We start from the raw sequence: 21,872 nt of genomic DNA, 5'->3' as shown, positions 1-21,872 counted from the left end.
GAAAAGTGAAAAAACTACGAATACCTGCTGCTTTAATAACTACCTTTAATTTCATTTTCTTCTCTTCAGGCTGCTGTGGTACCATCTGCCCAGACCCTTAAAATTACTGATTTCAGCTTCAGTGACTTTGAGCTTTCTGATTTGGAAACGGCACTGTGCACAATTCGAATGTTCACTGACCTCAACCTTGTGCAGAACTTCCAGATGAAGCATGAGGTAGGAGGCATCAGTGTCCTTTGGTAAAATGTGTGCGTGCGTGTTCACATGTATATGTATAAGATAGACAGATGGATCTGAATACTAGCATGGAATAGGGGTTTTTAGTTTAAGTGACTAATATATGGTTACCTAATGCATACCTGAGATTTAATTAAAAAAACTATCAAGGGGCTGGAGAGGTGGCTCAGTGGTTAAAACACTGACTTTTCTTGCAGAAGACCTGGGTTTGAATCCCAGCACCCACATGGCAGCTAACAACTGTCTGTAACTCCAGTTCCAGGGGATCTGGCATCCTCTTCTGTCCTCCATGCAGGCATTGCACGACACAGGTGCAGTTACCTACATGTAGGCAATACACACATACACATAAAATAAAAATAAAATATTTTAATAAAAAATACAACTATCAGTCATTAAACAGACATTTATTGGATTACTACCCTGTGTCAAGCACTAGCTTGAAGAATAACAGGACAGTTTTATGTAAAGTGACAGCAGGTGTGCAAAGGCAGGTGACAGGAGACACGGGATGGAACACTGGTTGAGGGGGGAAGGTGGCCAGAGAGGCAGCTGGGAGTGATGGGAGAAGCAAATCGGGAAGGTGTCTTGTAAGCCATTCAAGGAAATTGGATTTCATCCTGGAAACTTGCCGAGGAATTCTAAGCAGGGAAGTAACAGGATCTGGCTGCAGAGGTTGTGATAACAACGACCAGAATGGCCAGGACCAAGATGGATGAGCTCCTTTGGCACTTGGGGGCGCAGGTGCTTGACAGTAAAGCTAAACCCCACTCAGATGAGGTCACCATGAGGGGCAGAAATGAGAGGTGACTGAAGCCCTGGTGGTTACCTTTCTTGCCTCAGAAAATAGCAAGACTTGAATCAATACCTCCCAGTATCAGTTTGGAAATATCTAGGATTTTGTTCTGTCTCTCGATGTCTGTGTTTATAGAATAAGAACAAAAAAAGACTGAAGGAAAAACAGAAATCTTGCCTTTAAAGGATTTCATTTCTGTTCAGTTGAATGCCTAGTCTCCATACAGATGTCCTATCTAAAAATGTAATTGTCTTCCAAGCTTTATACTATTTAGCCCTCTGTTAATTCAAATAATGAAAATTTACTCACGTGTTCTGTGTGATTCTAATGATGAAATGGCCCTACTAAGGCCTCTCAGAAAAGAAAACTGAGAGTTTATACAACAGCTAAGGTCAGTAGAGGATTGTGTGTAATGTCATTGGAGATCCAAACCTAATTCTTTCTAAAGTTTAACCAAAGTTCATATTACTTTTTCTTAGATGAAGACCAAAAACTGCCTATAGGTTAATAACTTCACTCCTGCTCAAGTGTACTGGTTAAGGGATATCATGTTATTTAATTATTTTAGCAAGCTCTCATGAAAGATCCTTTGGTTATGACTATGAATCCTATTTACAGATGAAGAAATTGAGCTGATGTGGAGACTTGTTTTGGGCAGCTAGTCTCCCAAAGTTTCCCAGTTCTTAATTAGAGTTAGTGGTGTTACTGCCCATTGTAGTCTGCATGAATTACACATGCATCTGTATTTGATATGCCTCTATATGTGTGTGCTTGTAATATTTTGCTTAACCTGTGGGTATAGAGTGCATGTCAGCTATTCTGCCTTTAGGCCAAGTTTGACTCTGCTGGATCACCATCACCATTCTCCATGAGAGGACAGGACTCATTTTAAAAGTCTGCTCTATAGTCGAGTGTATGGCCTGTAGTCCCAGCACTCAGGAGGCAGAGGCAGGTGAATCTCTGTGAGTTCAAGGCCAGCCTACTCTATATAGTGAGTTCCAGGCCAGCTGGGGCTATAGGGAGACCCTGTCTCAAAAAAGACCAAAAAAAAAAATAAGTCTGCTCTATTAACACGATGCTGCAGCTAGAATCTCAACTCGCCTCCCTTTGCTGTCTTCATAGGATCTCTGTGTTCTGGAGCTCCCACATTTAAACCTAACAGTGACTGTTGAACACAGGATGGGATTCTTGTACCCTTCAGTAAAAGCTTTGATTAGTCAACTTACTTTTTAATTTAGCTTTAAGATAGCATTTGAAGATTGGCTAATGAAGATGCTCAGTTTCTTGGGTTTCTAGATTTCTTCTCAACATCCAGATCACCTACTTTCTCTGTCTTAATTCTGGGCAACATTTGCCTGACCATTGCAATGATTCTGGTTGGACTTCCTCGGATATTACTGTCAGGGCAATGTCTCCTGGCTAGAGAAAATGCTGGGATCTTGAAGCCGCCCTGGCAAAGACAGTTCACACTGGAAGACAACCTGTCTGGATTGACTGGTACTGCCGGCAGCCAGTGCCTGTTACTGGTCTGAAACAGTAATGATTCTGTTCTGGCCAATCCCCATGCACTGTACTTTTTTCTGTTTCTATCCTTTACATGAATTCCCCCTGAACTGTGTTTGTTGTACTTTATGCCACTGTTACTGGGGATCCTTTTTGAAGCTTCCTGGTCATATAGATGAAAGAATTTTTTTTTTTCAGGTGAAGAGCGAGAGCTTAATTAACTTGATGCTAGGGGGACTGACCCCATGAATAAAGGAGTCAGACCCCCTGTTCAAGTTTTGGAGGGCTTTTATACTCATGTGAGGAATGCAAGCAAAAGGTACATAGCATATACATGGTAATTAAGTACGATGACATAGGGCTGCAAAGTTAATAGAAATGCAGAGTAACAGAAATGCATAAGCCTTGGGCAACAAGACTATACAGGAATGCGATAGCTTTGGAAAACAGAGACTTTTCCCTGGATAACCACAGGGGGCAGGGGAAGATTCCTGTTCACTTCCCCATTCCAGAGTTCTTAATTACCATCACATTACAAAAGCTTTTAGCATCTGATATGCGCTTCTATTTCTATAATATCCCCTCCTCTTCATTGACATCTTCGTTATGTTATTGAACAGGAACTTTAAGATATTTTGACCATTATCCAGGAGTTTGATGGTCTCTATTTGGTTTTTGATAGATTTAGTAAGTTTTTATCTAAGATTTTAACAGGAAAGCTGATAGAACCATGACTACTGGTTCTGTAAGTGAAGCGAGCCAGGCACTTTCCAGGTATTTTAGAAAGACTCACTTTTCCTTTATCAGGACTTTATTCTCTCTCTAGCAGTTGCCTTGCATTTTTCTATGTCAGACTGATTTGCATAAAAACAGCACAAATACTTTCCTTTCCGATGGTTCTGGCATCTCTATTCTCAGGGATAAGTTCACTGGCAGATCTAAGGAAATTTCCAGCTCCCAGTTCAGAAAGAAATAGGTCATTTTCTTTTGGGGTCTTTAACTTTAAAACTGTCTAATTTTTACCTTTTATTTTTATTACTTCTGAAGAGGTAACCCAATTTGCCCATAGGGAATCAGGACACAGGTAGATAAAGAATTTAAAAATGGACTCAAGGACTGTTTTATCAGCGTTTGAGAGAAATAAAGAACAGAGTGGGTTAAGTTGTGGATCTCAGCTTCTGGCAGGAACCAAGGAAGGCTGAGGGGAGGAAACCAGGCAGGCACCAGCACAGAAAGTACATGAGCAGCTTCTGGGAGTGTGAGACCTTCAGAGAGAAGATGCCCAGGGTGTTGGGACAAGCAGGCTTAGGATTTGGGTCAGTTTGGTCTGGAAACGGGAGGTAGGAAGAAGAAAAAGAATATGTTATTCTTTCTCAGTCAACTCAGGAAATGGGCAGGCTTAGCAGTGGGAGCTGGAATCACCGCATTGTGGGAGGTAGGGGCTGTCTCCAGACTATTCTTTGGAGGTTGTAAAGACTACTTTCTCATCATAGGAGATCCTCAGCTTTGCCTGGGCACAGGTCGCTCTTGCGCCTTCATCATAACCTCAAAAGCACAATATCAACCACTGACCAAGCCACTTGTGAAGGGAATTACTGATCAGTAACCTTTCCTGTGGTAGTTCACATTCTAAGCAGGAGTATTTATCTCCTTCCCCTTCCCCAGGGACACGGGAATGGGGTCCAAAGCTATGATTGAGGGGGAGAGGCCCATCCTCAGTGACCTCCAAACAGATATAGCCAACCAGATACCTGACAGTAGTCACTTGGGGGTTGGTTCAGTTACAGGGTGTATGTGCATATTTAGTAACATAGCTGTTTAGAACTAATAAAAAGATACATTTGTACATTGAACTTCCAGTTTTCCTTATTATTTTTCTGGCTGCTTAAATAAATCACAAGTAATTCTTTACAATGTGTAGTTTCTAAACATATTTTTAAAAATGCTTTAAAAGCCACAACTCACAGGGCCTAGAGACATCAAGGCTCTCTGTGGTGGAATTCCCCTTGAACTGAACCATAGAACTGGAAGGAAAAGTCCTGGGAAAGAAAGGGATTATGCCAGGTCCCCTCTGAGTGAGCAGATTCTACCAACAGCAAAGAAGCCCCTGTTAAGCCTTCCTAGAGCCAGTCAGGAGGAGCCAGACCCTGTCAAACCACATTCTTTCACTTGTGCTTTTTCCACTGGGCCAGTGCTAGTGTTTGCAGTGTACCCAGCGATACACACGGGAAAGCACATACTTGTTTTTATAAAAATAAAGTAAATCATTCGAGTTTGCAGAGAGGCAGACCCTGTTGATAGCACAAGCAGAATCTTCCCACTTAGGGCCGTGAGTCCCTGGGGTTTTGTTTAGTACTCCACTTAAGTTGAATTAAACCCAACTGGGAAGACTTGCTTGAACACTTCTTCCCCCACTCCCTTCCCGTCTTTTAAAGTCCATTTTTCTATGTGGAACTCAAAAGCTTCATATGTGTATATTATCTTCAAAATATTGTTTCTTGTTAGCCAGCATTAACTCTGCCTAATACTTAGGCAGAACCTAAAAAGTGCAAAGGACCTACAGGTCCAGTGTGTCCCAAGGCCTGAGCTAGATGCCCTGCCCCAGCCAACCATCAGAGCCTTGCACTAAATACCTTTACAAATGTACAGCATAGAAGCCAGCAAGTACTTGTTTCCCCTGTTCATGCTTGTGTGACCCTGTGGACTCTCCTAACAGGGACTAAACTTTTATAAAGCAATCAATAGACTACCCACGCAAAAAGACCTTTCTTTGAGATGGTGTGCATTTTATATCTAATTTAGCTAGGTAAGTAGTTAACTGTGGTGGGCTCTGGATTGAATTGCTAAAATCCCAAATTCTGGCCCAAGAAGTTGGTTCCTTCATCTGTAAAAGGATCAGAATGGTCATTACCCTTTCACAATTATAAGGATCGAATATGAATACTTTGTATAGTGCCTGGACCTTAGTAAATGTATGATTAATGTCGCCAAATTATTGTTACTATTTATGGTTTATTTTCTAAAGGTTCTTTGCAGATGGATTTTAAGTGTTAAGAAGAATTATCGGAAGAACGTTGCCTATCACAATTGGAGACATGCCTTCAATACAGCACAGTGTATGTTTGCTGCTCTGAAAGCAGGCAAGATTCAGGTACTTTATAGAGCCACTCTCACATTTAAGGTATCTTACTGCTCAGTAACATTTAGAGCATATCTTTTCAAATAGTTTTTAATGTACGTTTCCAATAATTGAGAACTATTTCCTGCATATGACTCATGGTGTTAAAGATTCGTACAGCAAGTCTAGGCGTAATGGTACATGTCTTTAATCCCAGTACTTGAGAAGCAGAGGCAGGCATCTCTGTAATGTTAAGGCCAGCCGGTCTACATAATGGGTTCTAGGCCAGCTGATGCTACATAGTGAGAACCTGTCTCAAAAAACAAAAACAAGGGGCTGGAGAGATGGCTCAGCAGCTAAGAGCACCTGGATTTGATTCCCAGCACCCACATGGCGCCTAACAACTGTCCATAACTCCAGTTCAAGGGGAATTTGATGCCCTCTTCTGACTTCCACAGCCCTTGCAAGACAGGTGCAGGCAATACACTCATACATATAAAATAAAAGTAATAAATAAAACATTTTTTAAATATTATTTGTTACACTTTTTAAATTTTTTATTTATTTTTATTTTATGTATATAAGTGTATTGCTTGCATGTATGTGAGTGCACTTGTGTCGTGCAATGCTGCAGAAGTCAGAAGAGCGTTTTGGATTCCCCTGGAACTGGAGTTAAGGACGATTCGTAGCTACCATGTGAGTGCTGTAAATTGAACCCCAGTCCTCTGCAAGAGCAGTCAGTGCTCTTCACTGAGCCATCTCTCCAGCCCCAATAAAACATGTTTTAAAACAAAAATTAGCACAGCAAAACAGTTGCTTCTAACTTTCTTTCATATGACTTATTAAGAATCCCTAACTTTAATGGTGTTTGGGCAAATAAATAGTTCCTTCAGAGGAAGACACTAAAATGCTAAGGAAAAATACTGCATTTCTCACGTTCACATTCAAATGAACCATAGTAGAATGATCCAAACCTCCCGAGTGCCTTTACAGATGAGCTCCTGCTTCTCTATTGAGCTCCGTCTGCAGGACTCAGTTAATTTTTATAAGCACTGTCTCATAGACATGATTTTGGCTTCGTGTGCCTTAGCAGAGGCTGTTTCAAAGGAAAATGGTGCAGAAACTTTCAATTAAATCATTCATTTCCGGACCAAATCTTACCTGTATCTCCGTCCTAGATTCCGATTTCAGTGGGAATTGACTGTGCTGAATAAGTGATTCCAGGTATTCATTGCATAACTTAATTTGAAGCTTGCTTACTTTTTTAAAATAAATTTTGAAAATATTATTCTCTGTCAAATACCCTACTTTTATAGGACACACATTTTAAGTTGTCAGATCTAAAACAAATGGCTGGGCGTGGGGTTTGGCTTACTGAAGGATCACCTTGAGAGCATGTATAGGAGCCTGGATTGGATTTTGTTCCCCTGCAGAAAATAACTAAAAGAAGTAATTGTTGTCCAAGAAGCCATACGAAACATCAGAGTGGTATTTCCTTCATAGCAAACATTTATAAGAATAGGACAGAGTAAGGGGCTGGAGAGATGGCTCAGCAGTTAAGAACACTGGTTGTTCTTGCAGAAAACCCAGGTTCAAATCCCAGCACCCACATGACAACTAACAACTGTCTGTAACTCCAGTCCCAGGGGATCCAACAGCCTCTTCTGTCCTCCGCGGGCATTGCATGACACAAGTGCACTTACCTACATACAGGCGATACATGCATACACCTAAAATTAAAATAATAAATAAATGTTTTTTAAAGTTTAAAAAAGGTACTTGTTCTTTATTTCACTAATACAATTAAACTCAAAAACAAAAAACAAACAAACAAACGAAAAAGAATAGGACAGAGTTACTTGGGTTGTGCAAGAGTCATAAGGATTATCATCGTTGAAAGCTGTCCTTGTTTCTCATGATTAAAAAATGGTATTTTTCATGTATGTCTTAGAATTTATTTACAGTGCAGGGTAACAGTTTCAGTAGAGAAGAACTGACATGGTAATTTAACTTGCATTTTCTTACTAATGACAGGGAATAAATAATGACAGGGTATAAATAAAATAAATGGCAAGTACTCAAAATAACCAACATTGAGCTTAGAAATATGAAACTTTTGAAAGCCAATTTTTTTCTCGTCATCTTATTTCTACTGTTTTGCTTGATATCCACGTTGCCTGCATTCCCCAGTGACCCGGCAGCTTATGGCAATGAGCAGAGCAGAAGTTATAGACAGCAAGAGAAAAGCAGTGACTTTCCAGTCAGTCTATATGCATAGAAGATGCATGGTGTTTACTGTAGGTGGAAAGACTATTCTCTTTTTGACTTCGTAAAAAATTATTTGGGGAGTGGGGAGTGTGAACCTACATGCCATAGCATATGTGTGGAAGTCAGAGGGCAACTTTTGAAAGTCAGTTCTCTCCCTCCACTGTGCATTACAGGAATTGTATCTAGCTGTCCAGGCTTATACAACAAGCATTTTTGCATGCTGAGCCAATTTGCTGGGCCCAGAGTCTTCATTTCTGAGGTGTTTCAACTTTTCCTGTTGCTCAGTGACATTTGTAATAATGCATTGTGTGTGACAGCACAGCTGATTCCCTGCAGAGCAGGAGTTTGTGGAGAATGCCTTGTGACTGCAGGGAAGTCCATGGGTAAAGCACTGAGGTTAAAAAGAAAAGATACGGAGCTGGAGAGATGGCTCGGTGTTTAAAAGCATGTGTTGCTCTTCTAGAAGACTCAAGCCTGTTCCCAGCACCCACACATTGATTAACATCAATTTCAGAGGATCTGATGCCCTCTTCTGGCCTCCAGAGGCACCAGGCACTCAACAAGGATACTTGGATACATGCAGGCACAAAACACTTGTACACATAAAATAAAAATAAAGCATTATTTTAAAGATTATTAAAAAGTGAGCCTTTCACTCTTTCTCTTTTTTCAATTCCTTTGATCACACAGAGCAAACTGACTGACTTAGAGACACTTGCACTGCTGATTGCTGCGTTAAGCCATGATTTGGATCACCGTGGTGTTAACAACTCGTACATACAGCGGTAAGACGTTTTCTCCAATAAAACAAGAGAATGCTTCTTCTAAACTACAGACCTCTATCCTTTTTAGTTAGCTAATATGGAGTCATGCACAGGTCCTGTGTGCCTCTGCCCAGGCCACCTGATGTTTCCATATGCGTGTAGAGCCTGCTGTGTCTGGAGCAGGTACCAGTGCAGCCTGTTGGCTGCTGCCCCCCCCCCCCCCCCCCCCAGCATGTCCCACACGTCGTCCACAGCCTGTCCCCCAGAAATAAGCAGTGGCCGTCTACCTTTGTTCAGGAGCCCTTCTGGTCCATGCCTCCACTCACCTGCTCACCACTGTACAGGTTTTTCTTAATATACACATTGGCGCCCCCCATGTTGAGTTCCTTTGTCCCTCCAGCCTTCAACTGGCATTGGCACAACTGGCATTGGCACCTTGCCTGGCTCCTCGAAGGAATTGCTGTGTACATTGTTCTCAGGTGGTCTTCTGGGTGCCTTTCAGAAAATGGTAATTTTATATGATTTGTCATGGAATGTGTTCTAATAAATCATTCTTCTTTCATGTGGCAAAAAATTGGTACAAAGATATCAGTTGGTCAAGTTTCATTACATACTTGGCTATATTTAAGGAAAATAAGAAAAAGATGAACGTCAAATACAGTTTAGGCCACAGTTCTGGCCTGAATTTCAAACAGTATTTATGTTGAGAATCTTATTTTATTCCATAATTACTGTATGTTTTGCTTTAGTTTATGTACACCCTGCTCAAAAGCTTCTTTAGAAAACTGTGAAGACTGCTCCAGAAGGAGTAGAATTTCACCCTAGGATAGAAAAGACAGTATCTGAAAAAGTGCTTAGCCTAGACCTCATTTATCAAATGCTTAGTAGACTGGGTTTTTTGGTCCTAATGGAGGTTATATCACACAGTGTTGGAGAACTTGGGTTGGGTAGTCAGGGTCCAGCTCTATGCGAGTCCCCATGCAGCTTTGGGCAAGAGAACTAATTTCTCTATACCTTAATTTTCTTTAAAATGGAGATAATAAGGACTAGAGAGATGGTTCAGCTGTTAAGAGCACCAGCTGCTCTTGCAAAAGACCCAGGTTTGGTTCCCAGCACCCGTACAGTGGTTAACAACCATTCTTAACTCCAGTTCCAGGTGATCTTCTGGCCTCCACAGGAATTGCATGCACTGGTATACTTAAATGCATACAAAACACTCATACACATAAATTTTATTAAATTAAAAATTAAAAACAAAATAAAATGGAGATAATAGCATACACACATCACATGTTTTCAGGGAACACAAGCATCATTACCAAGTAGAAACTTTGGTGTACATTATAGTAAATCCTAGCAGCAGTTACAAAAGATAGAGTAGTCTGTGACAGACAGATCTTGAGAGTGAGATTCTAACTACTGGGACAAGAATTTCATATTTCCTTAAGGGCCACACTTAAGTGACATTTTGTGATGACTGATAAAAGTGATACTAACTTTTCATCAAATTGTAAGTCATTGTTGCAATTTTATTTTTTATAGCAATTTTGTTGAAAAAGTATACTTTTTATTTATTTTTTTGTTTTTGTTTTTTGAGACAGGATAAGATCTCTTACTACTGACAGTTTTTTATAGGTACAATTATTTGCTTAACAGATCTCTGAAGGAAAGTCCAGATGTGTGCTATCTCAAAGGCATTTGAGAAAGTGCTCTAATCACAGCCCCTTTATCTAAATAAACAGAAAATTTCATGTAAGATGAATCATACTGATGCACAACCATGTCTTGTGCTGCCTTTGTTGGGAAAAGAGCAAAACTCTTGCCTGTCACAGACTGGCTGTTTCCTCTTGAAAACCTAAATATTTGGAGAGCTCACTGGGTGACATGTCCTTTGTCTCTGTGCCTTCTATTACTGTAATCCAGAGCCTCACAGAGACAGTACTTATGAAAGGGAGCAGTGACAGGAAAAGGTCCACTCTGTGTTCAAACCACGTCAAGTGGCTATATCCCCTGAACATCATGTTATTAGTATGTGGACTAATATTGTAGAAATTGCCTGAGATGCTGTGTTGCTCCGAGTAAGTGAAGGAAAAGTTAAAAAAAAAAAAAAAAAGCAACTATTTTTTATTTGTTTATTTAAAAATAATTACCCAGAAAAACATCTGGAGAAACGTCATCTCCTTTAAAAAAAATCCTGGGAAAAAATGTCATAGATTGTAAAATCTTACTTTCACATACCACAAAGACGACCTCGACCACTTAACTCTTTTTAAAGTTAAAACAGTTCAGAGACTTTTATTTCCTCTTACATCTCTGTAGTTTGAATAAAAGGAAACAAGATTTTTTCTTTCCTCATTTGTACATGAGTGGTGCTTAAAGCAGACTTTCTTGACAAGAGGACACTGGAGGCCATGGACACACAGGAAACATCCCCACAGAAAGTGCTGTCTTCTAAAAGGGCATCCAGATCTCACCAGGTGTTCAACAAGAAATCGAAAAAATAAATAAATAAACAAAGGTAAAAAAAATAAAAGCAATAAGTCAAAAAGAAAAAAGGTGTTCATAGGGTGGCAAAGCCAGACTGAAAGTCTCCTTATTCATCAGGTGACTTTTAAGACAGTTACTTTGAGGGACTGGAGAGATGGCTCAGTGGTTAAGAGCAGTGACTGCTCTTGCAGAGGACTGGAGTTCAAAGCTCAGTACCCACGTGGCAGTTGACAACTGTCCATAATTCTACTTCCAGGGAATCTGATGCTCTCTTCTGTCCTCCACAGGCATTACATGACACAGGTGCACTTAACATACATGCAGGCAGTACACTTGTACACATAAAAAACAAGTGTAAAAGTTTTTTTAAAAAAGAAAAGTATTTTGAGATAAGCTGTCATTGACTAGGAGCTGTGCCTGAGCCCCTACTGGATTTCTTCTTCCTTCTTTCATCAGGAAGACTGCCATCATAAGCACATCTTGCTGTTTGCTGTCTTGTGGTGTGTTTAAATTCACCGCTTCCATTTACTCTTCCCACGTGAAAGGAAAAGAGAAGAGTGATCTCAGATAGGTGGTGAATCGTTGTTTTGAAAATAAACAGTGGTGTATGCTGTGGTTGTAATTCCATTGGAAGAGTGCTTGCCTACCATGCCTGGAGCCCTGGGTTTGGGCCCAACACTGCATAAACCACGGTAGTAAACTCAGGAGGTAGAGGAAGAAGGATCTGAAGTTTAAGGTCATCCTCAGCTATTCAGTGAGTTCAAGGCCAGCCTGGGCTGCATGAGATTCTCTCTCAAAAAGTAAAATAAGTGGTCAGAACACATGGCTGAAACATATTCACTAGACAAAGTAGTTGTAACACTTAGGTTGCATAGAGAAACTTTCTGCATTAGGCCTGTAGTCAAAATAATAAGACTTATAGGTATATTTGTGTGATTAGATTTAAGGTCAATGATTATAAAATAATTCAGTGAAGTTATACTACGTGTTAAGCTTCTGCATAATGAACAATTGCTAGTTTTGCCATGCAGAAAGAAAGCCAATGATACGTACAGTGTGGTTTTCTTTCTGTCACTCCATAGTGTCTTGAAATGATTGTCAGTACAAGAAAGTATCTAGTGAGTCCTGAGTTGTCTAAGAAAGTAGACTTCAAGTGTCCAGCAGAGGAGGAGATTGGTCAAGAATGGTATAGTCCATCTCCACTATACGTGGAGAAAATGAGACTTAAACTGGATCCTGCAAGTTGGATGGATTTGGAGAAGAGAAAGGACAAAGCTGTTCTAGGAGGACCATGAGGTGGGCATTTCATGAACAGTAGTGATAGACCAGCAAGAGAAGTCACAGGACTCCTTCAAGGAGGGTTTACAACTAAGAAGTGTATGATAAACTTGATAAAGTAAAAAGGAACTGTTGCCACGGGCAATAAAAACTTGTTTTTTTTAGTGTCCAAAAAAATGAGCTCTATAGTAAGCAGGTAGAAGTGAGAGCCACAGGGCCAATTAGAAAATGGTTAAAACAAGCCTGGTATAAACTGGAAATCACACTGAGTAAAGGGAAAAGAGGCTAAAGGGAAAATGCTAATTTAACATAGAGTAACTAGTGCACAAAGATGGGGAAAAGGCAAGACTTCTAGTCTGAAATGTTTGAACGGCGGTGCTGTAGGAGCACGGAGAAGCTGTGAGGTTAGGTGGGTGTGTTGGGAGGGAGGTGGGGAATGTGATAGGTAGAGAATGTGGGGCAGCAAAAAGAAAGTAGAAGAAGGAGGAGGGGGAGGAGAGAGAAAGTAAAGAAGATACCGGAATTATAGATGAGACTTCACAAGGAAGAAGAGCATTCCAGGACAGAGACAGGCTTGAGCAATGAAAGAACACAGGAAAACATGAGCATTTTAGACAACGTTGTGTGACAAGAGGGTAGCATACATGTTGGGGAGCTCTGGAGGTGAGGGGGGAATCCTATGGAGATGTGTGTGGTGAGACTGTTGGGATGTCATTCACAGGCCTGGGGAGAAGTGGAGAGCCACCAGAGGAGTGGCAGCATGGGAGCTGGGCGGTGACAGCATGTGGTGATGACCTGGAGATGTGAGCAGCTCTGTTTGGACCTGCCCCCTTCCCTTGTCAGACAAGCAGCAAGATGGCCCCAGAGCTAAAACAGGCTCAGAGGACAGTGTCTCAACAGCCACAGGATGAGTCTGAAGATTCACTGGGAGTCAGAGCCAGCAGCTTGAGAATCAGATCATCAGTCAAAGTGGCTGGTGAAGGATGGGCGCGGGAGGGGGAGGGGGAGGAGGAGAAGAAAGATAATCAGATTAGTTTTTTCAAAATTAGAGATAATAAAATCAGGGAGAAAATTTCTTGACCACAGTTAGTCCTGTGTGTTTGCCTGGGAGGAACTCTCACTGTGCATGGTCTGTGCTCTCGATGGAAGAATGAGAAGGAGAGGCTATCTCACAGGGGTTGACAAGAGTTAAAGGAATGTAAATACAGGGGAATGCTTGGAACTGAACCTGGTACACAGCAGTACCAGGCTTTAGTCATTTCCTAGAGGCACGCTGTCCATAGCACACAGTGCAGATCTCCTTCATGTGTGGCAGATGGAGTGAGGGGCACAGTCACTGCAGCAGAGCACCTAGTGCCCACTGAACAGAGAGAACGACGTCAGGGATTGATGTGACCGGGGCCTATGGACGATGTCAGGGAAGTCAAAGAACTGTGAGGTCAGAAAGTCTGATGTGGTGTCAGCTTGAATCCCTGTCATCCTTATACCTGCCAAGAACACAAAGAAGAACCAACCCCATGGATGGACAAAGGGAGGTGATGAAGTAAAGAACTATCGGGCTAAAGCAGTGGAGATTTGAACCCACGGTCCTAAAGGTGAATGCCGGCAGGCAGAGTCAAGGACACTGTTGGCGTTGGTGAAAAGAGGAAGGCTGGGGTAGCAGGGCTGGTTTCTCTCAGGGCACTGATGCTCAATCAGTTTCTAAGGCTCTCTCTTTCTGGAATATTGGTCTAATCTCTGAGCAGGCATCCTGCTTCCACTGTCTGGGACAGATCAAGAAAACAAGAAAGTGCAGATGCCAGTCTATTAATGCTCACTGACATCAGCGTGGGAATAAAATTCCATAGCAGTAGTGATTTAGAGATGCCCCTATCGTGTGGCCTCAAATAGAGGCAACATAGTCTTATGTTTTAAAGAGTCAGAAGCAGCAGGATATTGAATACATTGGTTTCCATGAATTTTTTTTGTAAACAGGAAATCCAAGGCATTTGTCACCCTTCTCTTGATTCATAAATTTGTATTTTTAGAATGAAGTACAGACAAACGAATTTGGCATTTGTCTCTTCTGCAAGCCAAGAATTTTCTCTAATGCAAAGCAGCCCATTCGGCCTCATCTAAAAATGTGAATTACATTTGCAGTTCTAGCTGGTTTGTGTTATATCTGCCTAGCTGCGTTTCCTCATCCAGCTCCTAACTAGGTCAGTGAATAGACACCATGCGTGTAGCCCTGGGGTGCCGTGGAGACTGAGTGAGGCAATGAAGAGGATGTGCTCGAATCCTGGCTCTGTTGTCTGTATCAGCATTGAGCAAGTGAGATAACGCCTCTGAATCTAAAAAGCACATACAGAAACGTCCATTTTAAAGAACTCTCAGCAAGGCTTCTCTGAAGCTGTAGTTTGAGATAAAAGTTGGGGTACTCATAGCTTACTGGTACTCATAGCTCCCCAGGGAGCCGGAAAGCAGACTTAAGCAAAGCAGGGAGGGGGGGAGGCGTTTGGTATCCAGGTATTGTCCATATGAGCAGCTGGTGATCAATCCTGCCATAGGTACTTATGAGGAATCTTACGGAAGAAAACTCAGAACTGCTCATATAAGGCAGAAAGCAGTGACCTGTGAATCCCTGCACACAGTCAGTGGTGGCCCCCAAGCCTTAACTTGTCCATTGTGTAGTGAGTGCAGTTCATTCCCATGGACACCAGCTCTGGGGGTCAATCAGCCTCGAGGCAAATGAGAGTTACACAGGATGGGCCCAGACAGGGTAGAGTGGCTTCTGATTGGCACCTGTGTCAAGTTCACTAAAGTATGAATGAAACTGGACACAATGTCAGTGGCTGAAGTAAGGGGTGTGTGAGGATTCTGAGTCTGGGCCTTAAACCATAAGATCTGATAAACTAGGAGGCACAGTCCTGGCCATGTTACATGCTCTCCTTAAAAGGAGATTGTCATTAAGAAAATGAATGTCACCAAATTCAAGAGGTCTATGGTCTAATGAAGTAAAAGATTAGTAAGTAGCTGACACCTGGCAGAATAAATGTGATGCTAATACTTTGTTCGCTTTTAGTTATTTGTGTTTTGAATTTATGTATTTTGTTCGATTGGTCAGTTGATAGGTTTTAGGACAGCTTCCCATCTTGTAGTCCAAGCTGGCCTCAGATTAGAGCTCCTCCTGCCTCAATTTCCCTAGTATATCACCATGCCACCAGGTTCTTGAACTTCTTACATATTTGAAAATAACAGATACCTAAAATATTTTCCTTTTATTCAAGCTGAAACGAATGATGGGAGTATCCTTGTTCCAGTCAAGTTGACTTTAACAGAGCTGAGTGATGAGAAAATAGAGACTAGGGCATCCAAGACAAGATTCAAAGGGAGATCATTGACCCTCTCAGTCCTGGCCACTGTTCTGATTGTAGGTGACCACTGACCCTCTGTTCTCCTTAGAGGCCATCTCATTCCCAGCGCCTCTTTGCTCTACCCCCAGGACAGCTCCCGGCTAACCTCCTGTGGCTGCCTCCACTTCAGTTGAGGCTCTCTACTTAAGTGTGCCAGTGATGTCCTAGCTCAGGTAGTCCATCCCTCACAAGACTCTTTCACAGATCCCCTCATGCTATCCTGCTCATGGCCTATTCATTTTCTGATGTCGAGCACAGCAGCCAATCCATAGTACAGATCATTGACTAGGGCTGGAATGAGGAAGGCAAGCGGTCAGGAGTCACCTTGGGAACCATTCTGTCAGTAACCACACTAAGTCAGCAAGGCTGAGACAGCGGGAACTGGGGAGGCTCCGCATTCTCCATCTGCAGCTTTCTGTCTGCTTCCTTCGAGCACTCACTGTTTTGTTACTACTCCTTTAGCCTTGAATTTGTCTCTCTGGACAAATGAAATGCAAAGCAGTATAGTAGCAGAGAACCGGCAACCCATTTGTATTATCTAAAGCTTTTGTGGTGCTTAGCAATTCCTAAGCCCCATTCCCATAAATTTTAGGAACAAAGCGTCGCACGATTTTTTTCTTTCTTTTGAAGAAGGAATAGTGAAAAGTTGTTGATTTTTCACATGTGAAGGGTCATGAGAAATGAAGTGGAGGGCCTTTTCTGCCATGCTTTACAACTTGATTTGTGACTGTCCCACACATACAGTAAACAGTACACTGCCCTCCCCGTCGCCTTACTCAGCAGGAAGTATCTGCTGCTTCAAGTTCGTTTAGAGAGCCTGCTGGCTGTCCAGTACCTTTCAGCCTTGGAATTCTCCTTCTTGTCTCCCCTCTCTCCTCTCCCTCCCCTCCTACTTCCCAAGGCTGTGCAGCACTGCCCCCCTTTGCCTGTTCATCATTCATACCCAGTTAATCCCATCTCACCTGGTTCTTTCCTTGTACATAGGCACACATGAGCAAACTGACCTCAGCCTGAGCATTATTTCAAAGGAAAAGCCTATATGAATTTGAGATTTTAAGTCAATTGTAATTTTGAAATAAAAAGTAGTATTGTAATACTACTTAGGAATTGAATAGTAGTGCCTGTCTTGGCCTAGGACGAGTGTGCCTCTGTCCAGCTACTTCTGTCTCCTCTTTTATTCGATAATTTTTATTTCTTTGAATTTTATGTGTATCAGTGTTTTGCCTACATGTATGTAAGTATACCTATACCATGCAATGCCTGCAGAGGCCAGAAGAGGCTGTTGGAGCCCCTGGAACTGGAGTTGCCTATGACTGTTAGCCAGCACGTGGATGCTGAGAACTGAACCCAGGTCCTCTAGAAGAGAAGACAGTGCTCTTAACTGTTGAGCCCTCTCTCCAGCTCACTTTTATTCACTATTAAAACCCATGAAACTGTGCTTACTGTGAACCAGTGGAATCGTGTGAAAACAATTTACGTCTGTTTTTGTTTCTCACAGATTACCTCATTCTCCCCAGCAGGAGAAAAAAATGTTAGTTTGGTTAATTTTGTGAGATCATTTGAGTTAATAATAGTAATGATTTGATAAAGTGACGTGCTTGGGAAACTGATTTTTTTTTTAAACACAATCTCTCAGAAGTGAACACCCACTTGCCCAGCTCTACTGCCACTCCATCATGGAACACCACCACTTTGACCAGTGTTTGATGATTCTGAATAGCCCAGTAAGTATCACATTTGTTGTTGTGGCTTTTAAAAGAGAGCTTTATAAATTCAGTTTTATTTTTAGGCTTTGGACTTACTCCCAGCATCATAAATTCTTGAACATACTCTATTCCTTTTTGGGTAAGGAAGGAGCAGCCAAAATGTTTGACATGGGTAGCCTCACTTCTCTAGACAATAGAACTATCCAATGCCCCGCAATGAGGGCAGCTCAAATACTGAACTCTGTTGGGTTTCTCCAAACTAGAAACAAAACTGGCATTTTATGCCTCTTGATTAATTTTTCTTTTAATCAAACAAAGTGGTTTAGACAGCCCAGTATTTGTCCCCCCTTTGTTGGCTGTGCTCGGACTGAACCTAGGGCCTTGTACATGCCCCACCAAGCTATACTCCCAACCCTCTATGTTATGGAAGCTTCTAATTGCCCACAAACTGTTTTGTTAAGAAATAAGAAAGCTATTCAGTGACTTGGATAAGTGTAAGAAAACATAAGGTACAGTTTGCTGAGTAAACACACTTTTATGTTAAGGAAATGGCATTAAAGTAATATGAGTCAGAAAATTAACAGTGATTGTTCATCTAGTGGAATAATGTTTTTCACTTTTGGATTATTAATTTGTGACATTATTTGTTGCCTGCCTGTTAACTTTATGATAGGAAAAAAAATATGAGTTTTGACTATTACATTGAACAATCATAATACGTAGTATATAATCCTAAGCAGTTTATCATCAAGTCTTTAAGCTTTCTGGGATTGGGGCTACTTCTCTGAACCCTATAAGAAGACTCAGGGAGTCCCGGTTTGCTCAGTTACTAGGTCCAACTATATAATATGCAGTTCTCATTTCCCACACCAAAATGGCCACAGGCTAATGGTCCAAATTGTAAAGGTTTCAGGTTCTGCCCTTACTGCCCTGTCCGCATCTCTCATTTCTTACCATGTGTTTCTTCTAACTCCTTCCTCACTCCCAAGCCTCCATGTAGTTTCCTATCCCTCCAGGAACAGGCTGGGAATGCAGAATAGACAAGAAGATGAACCTGGCCATTCCTGGCGCACTAACTCTGTTCAGTGCCTCACTTTTTGTGCCCAGCAGGTGCTGATGATTTCATGATCACTTCAGAGAACCCTCATTGTAGGGATATCCCGCAATAGCCACAGGATGGCCAGGCAACCTGGTCCTGCCTTTTAGAGTTCCCAGACAGGAAGTGGACACAAGTCCACTGTAGTCCAATTTCCCCCACTAAGCATGGGAGACAATACAGAGATATCCAGGCCCCTCTCCTACTTCAAGTAAAGGAAACTCTTACCTCTCCCATAATAACCTTAGTATGATTTAAAAGTTAAGAGTTATACAGTCTGGGATGCAGCTCAGAGGTAGGGTGTGTATTGCCTGTGTAAGGCCCTAGGTTGGACCAAAAAAAAAAAAAAAGTTACACACCTGTTTTGCCAGCGTCTGTAGAAAGTTTACATGAGGCCTAATACGGATTATTTCCTGTAACGTGACTGATTAGTGTGAATTAGTTTATATGGGATTGGTATACTTTAGAAATTGAATCATTTTATATTTGCATTGTCTGGGGAGAATTGTGGCAGTTATTAAATTCTGACCTTCAGCAAGAGCTCCTACACATGCAGCCCTTTCCATTTGAAGCGTGACAGATGGTCTCTTAAGTCCTCAGCTTGGGGCTATGGCTCTTGGTGCTACTCTTCCTTCAGGGCCCACTTTTAGAGCAGACCCTCCCATCTCACTGATCAAGTCCCATCCACACTGTCACAGGCCCCACAGTCCAGCATTTCCTTCTGATTGTTCTGTGTGTCTTCTGCATCCTCAGAGAATGCGACCAGGACTGCCAGCTGAGCTAAGTTGCCTCCAGAGGGACCAGCTTTGTGCCCTGGTTTCAAAGTGGCATAGGTTTTGAGGGATCTACCCAAACAGTATTTTTCTCATAACACACGTTATTTTTAGTGTGCAGTTTTCCAAAACCCAGACCGTAGAAATGTATATGTGTTAGAGGCGAAACATCTGTGCTTTCCTTGGAAATATGTGTTAGCTAAAGCTTTTTTTGTAAGTAGGGGAGGAAGTTGATTTTTGTTTTGTTTTGTTTTGTTCTGTTTTGTTTTGAGGCATGGTTTCACATAGCCCAAGCTGGCTTCCTACTCATTGTGTAGCAGAGACTGATCTTAACTTCCTACTCCTACCTCGACTTCCCAAGTGCAGGGATTACAGGAGTGCTATCACACCCTGCTTAAAAATTTCATTTTAATATCTTATTTCAAATTCAGTTTCAAAGCAAATAAAATGCCAACCTTTTAAAAAAGTGTATTTAGGGGCTGGAGAGATGACTCAGCATTAAGAGCACTGGCTGCTCTTGCAGAGAACCCAGGTTCTTTTCCCAGCACCCAACTCACAACTGGTGGCTCACAACCGTCAGTAACTCCAGTTCCAGGGGATCTGACACCCTCTTCTGACCTCCACAGGCATTGCACGACACATACATGCAGACAATACACTCATACACATAAAATTAAAAAATAAATATTTTTAAAGTGTATTTAGCTTTTTCCCTGTCATTCTTTGCTAGATAATGTAAATTCTTATACAGTATGTTACTAGTTACCAGAACATACAAGGAATCTGGTTGTACATATTGCTGACTTGTCTTTTTTTTTTAATTTTATTTATTTTTATTTTATATGTATGTGTGTATTGCCTGCATGTAGATAAGTGCACCCATGCCATGCAATGCCCACAGAAATCAGAAGAGGCTGTCGGATCCCCTGGGACTGGAGTTAGAGACAGTTGTTAGCTTCCATGTGGGTGCTGGGATGCGAACCCGGGTCTTCTCCAAGAACAACCAGTGTTCTTGACCGCTGAGCCATCTCTCCAGCCCCACTTACTTAAATCTTAAGATTTGTCAGTGTCTTCTATCTTTGTAAGCACAGTTGTACCCTAAAAATTATAGATTCTCCTTTTCCATAGGGAAACTAAGTCTGTAATACCAAAAGACATTTTATTTTCTCCTGAAACTGTTTTATCTTAACATAAATAAAAGAATCCAAAGTTTTCTGCACAGTTTTGTTTGGCCCCAAACCTGACATGGTTAAATGTTTCAGAATAATGGTTATGGCTGTAACTGTTTTTTTGTCATTAATTTGATTCCTGCTGCAGTTTCAGCCCTTTCATTACCCACTGACCACTGTCTCTGACACAAGCCTAGCACACTGGCAGTTCCTGACTTCGTTCTTTGCCTCCAGATCTCATTTCTGAGCCTCTGAGTACTTTCTTGGCTCTGAGATATAAGAGGCACATATGATTCACTTTACACGTGTTTTGAGTGCATTTGGAGTGACTGAGCTGTATGTTTTGTTTAGTTCAAGATCAAAGAGCCACTCTTCTTAAAATTATAGACAAGAAATAGAAAATGGTTATGTAGCAAAAGCCTTCAATGATCTACACATGGGTCACCCCCTTTTAAGCTTTCCTTGTGGACAGTTGAGCCCATGCTCAACTACACCGCAGACCAGGAAGCACCGTGGCTCAGGCCCGCTGCCCATTGGTATTATCATGTCTCTAGGGAACACACATGGCTCTCGAATTTGGTTAAGTTCTATAAATGCACAGCAGAAATGTTGCCAGGCTTGTTACAAAAGCCACATAGAAGAAATGTCTTTTTACTAATAATTATTTTAAAGTTTCACAACTCCATTCTTTACATCTATTAATAGAATTTTGAGTTTTCAAAGCTTCATTTTCCGTTGTGTTGTAGCAATCTACCCAAAGGAAAAAGACATACTAATTTAGATTTTAGATCTAGACTAAGTCTCAAGGAAACTAAGAGTTGGAAGCACACGTACAGAGGCAGGGATAACATTATGGGGCTGTTTTTCATCTTACATGACAGGGTGGTAAGGTGAGAATGTACAGGGAAAATATTACTTCGCAGTATTTACTTTAAATAAGCAGGCTCAGAATACTAGGTATGTGTTTAAGTCATAAACAGTATCTTCAGAGTTTGTTCTTGTCAGAAGCTTCTCTGGGTGGAGTACTAACACCATTTTTCCATTTTTATAAAGGGCAACCAGATTCTCAGCGGCCTCTCCATTGAAGAATATAAGGCCACATTGAAAATGATCAAGCAAGCAATTTTAGCTACAGACCTAGCACTGTTCATTAAGTAAGTTTTAAGAAGTAATACCTTTCAAAATAGATCTTGACACCATTTTTATATTATCCACACCGGGAAATCTTGGTGGGTGATTTTTTTTTTTTTTTTTTTTTTTTTTTTTTTTTGAACAGGGTCCCCCT

At 41.4% G+C, this 21,872-nt stretch overlaps 1 protein-coding gene across 1 annotated transcript in view; it reads left to right on the top strand.

Moving 5' to 3' along the window:
- The window catches only part of Pde5a (phosphodiesterase 5A), a 143,318-nt gene that overhangs the window by 103,659 nt on the left and 17,787 nt on the right, over positions 1–21,872 (top strand). Inside the window, 5 exon segments of the mRNA XM_008846048.3 lie at positions 70–216; positions 5,562–5,687; positions 8,613–8,707; positions 17,480–17,567; positions 21,641–21,741. Of these exon segments, the coding sequence (XP_008844270.2) occupies positions 70–216; positions 5,562–5,687; positions 8,613–8,707; positions 17,480–17,567; positions 21,641–21,741 (557 nt within the window).

Source organism: Nannospalax galili, unplaced genomic scaffold (assembly GCF_000622305.1).
Source record: "Nannospalax galili isolate Female #2095 unplaced genomic scaffold, S.galili_v1.0 scaffold142, whole genome shotgun sequence".
Classification (NCBI taxonomy): Eukaryota; Metazoa; Chordata; class Mammalia; order Rodentia; family Spalacidae; genus Nannospalax; species Nannospalax galili.
This window is presented reverse-complemented; position numbering and strand designations above follow the sequence as displayed.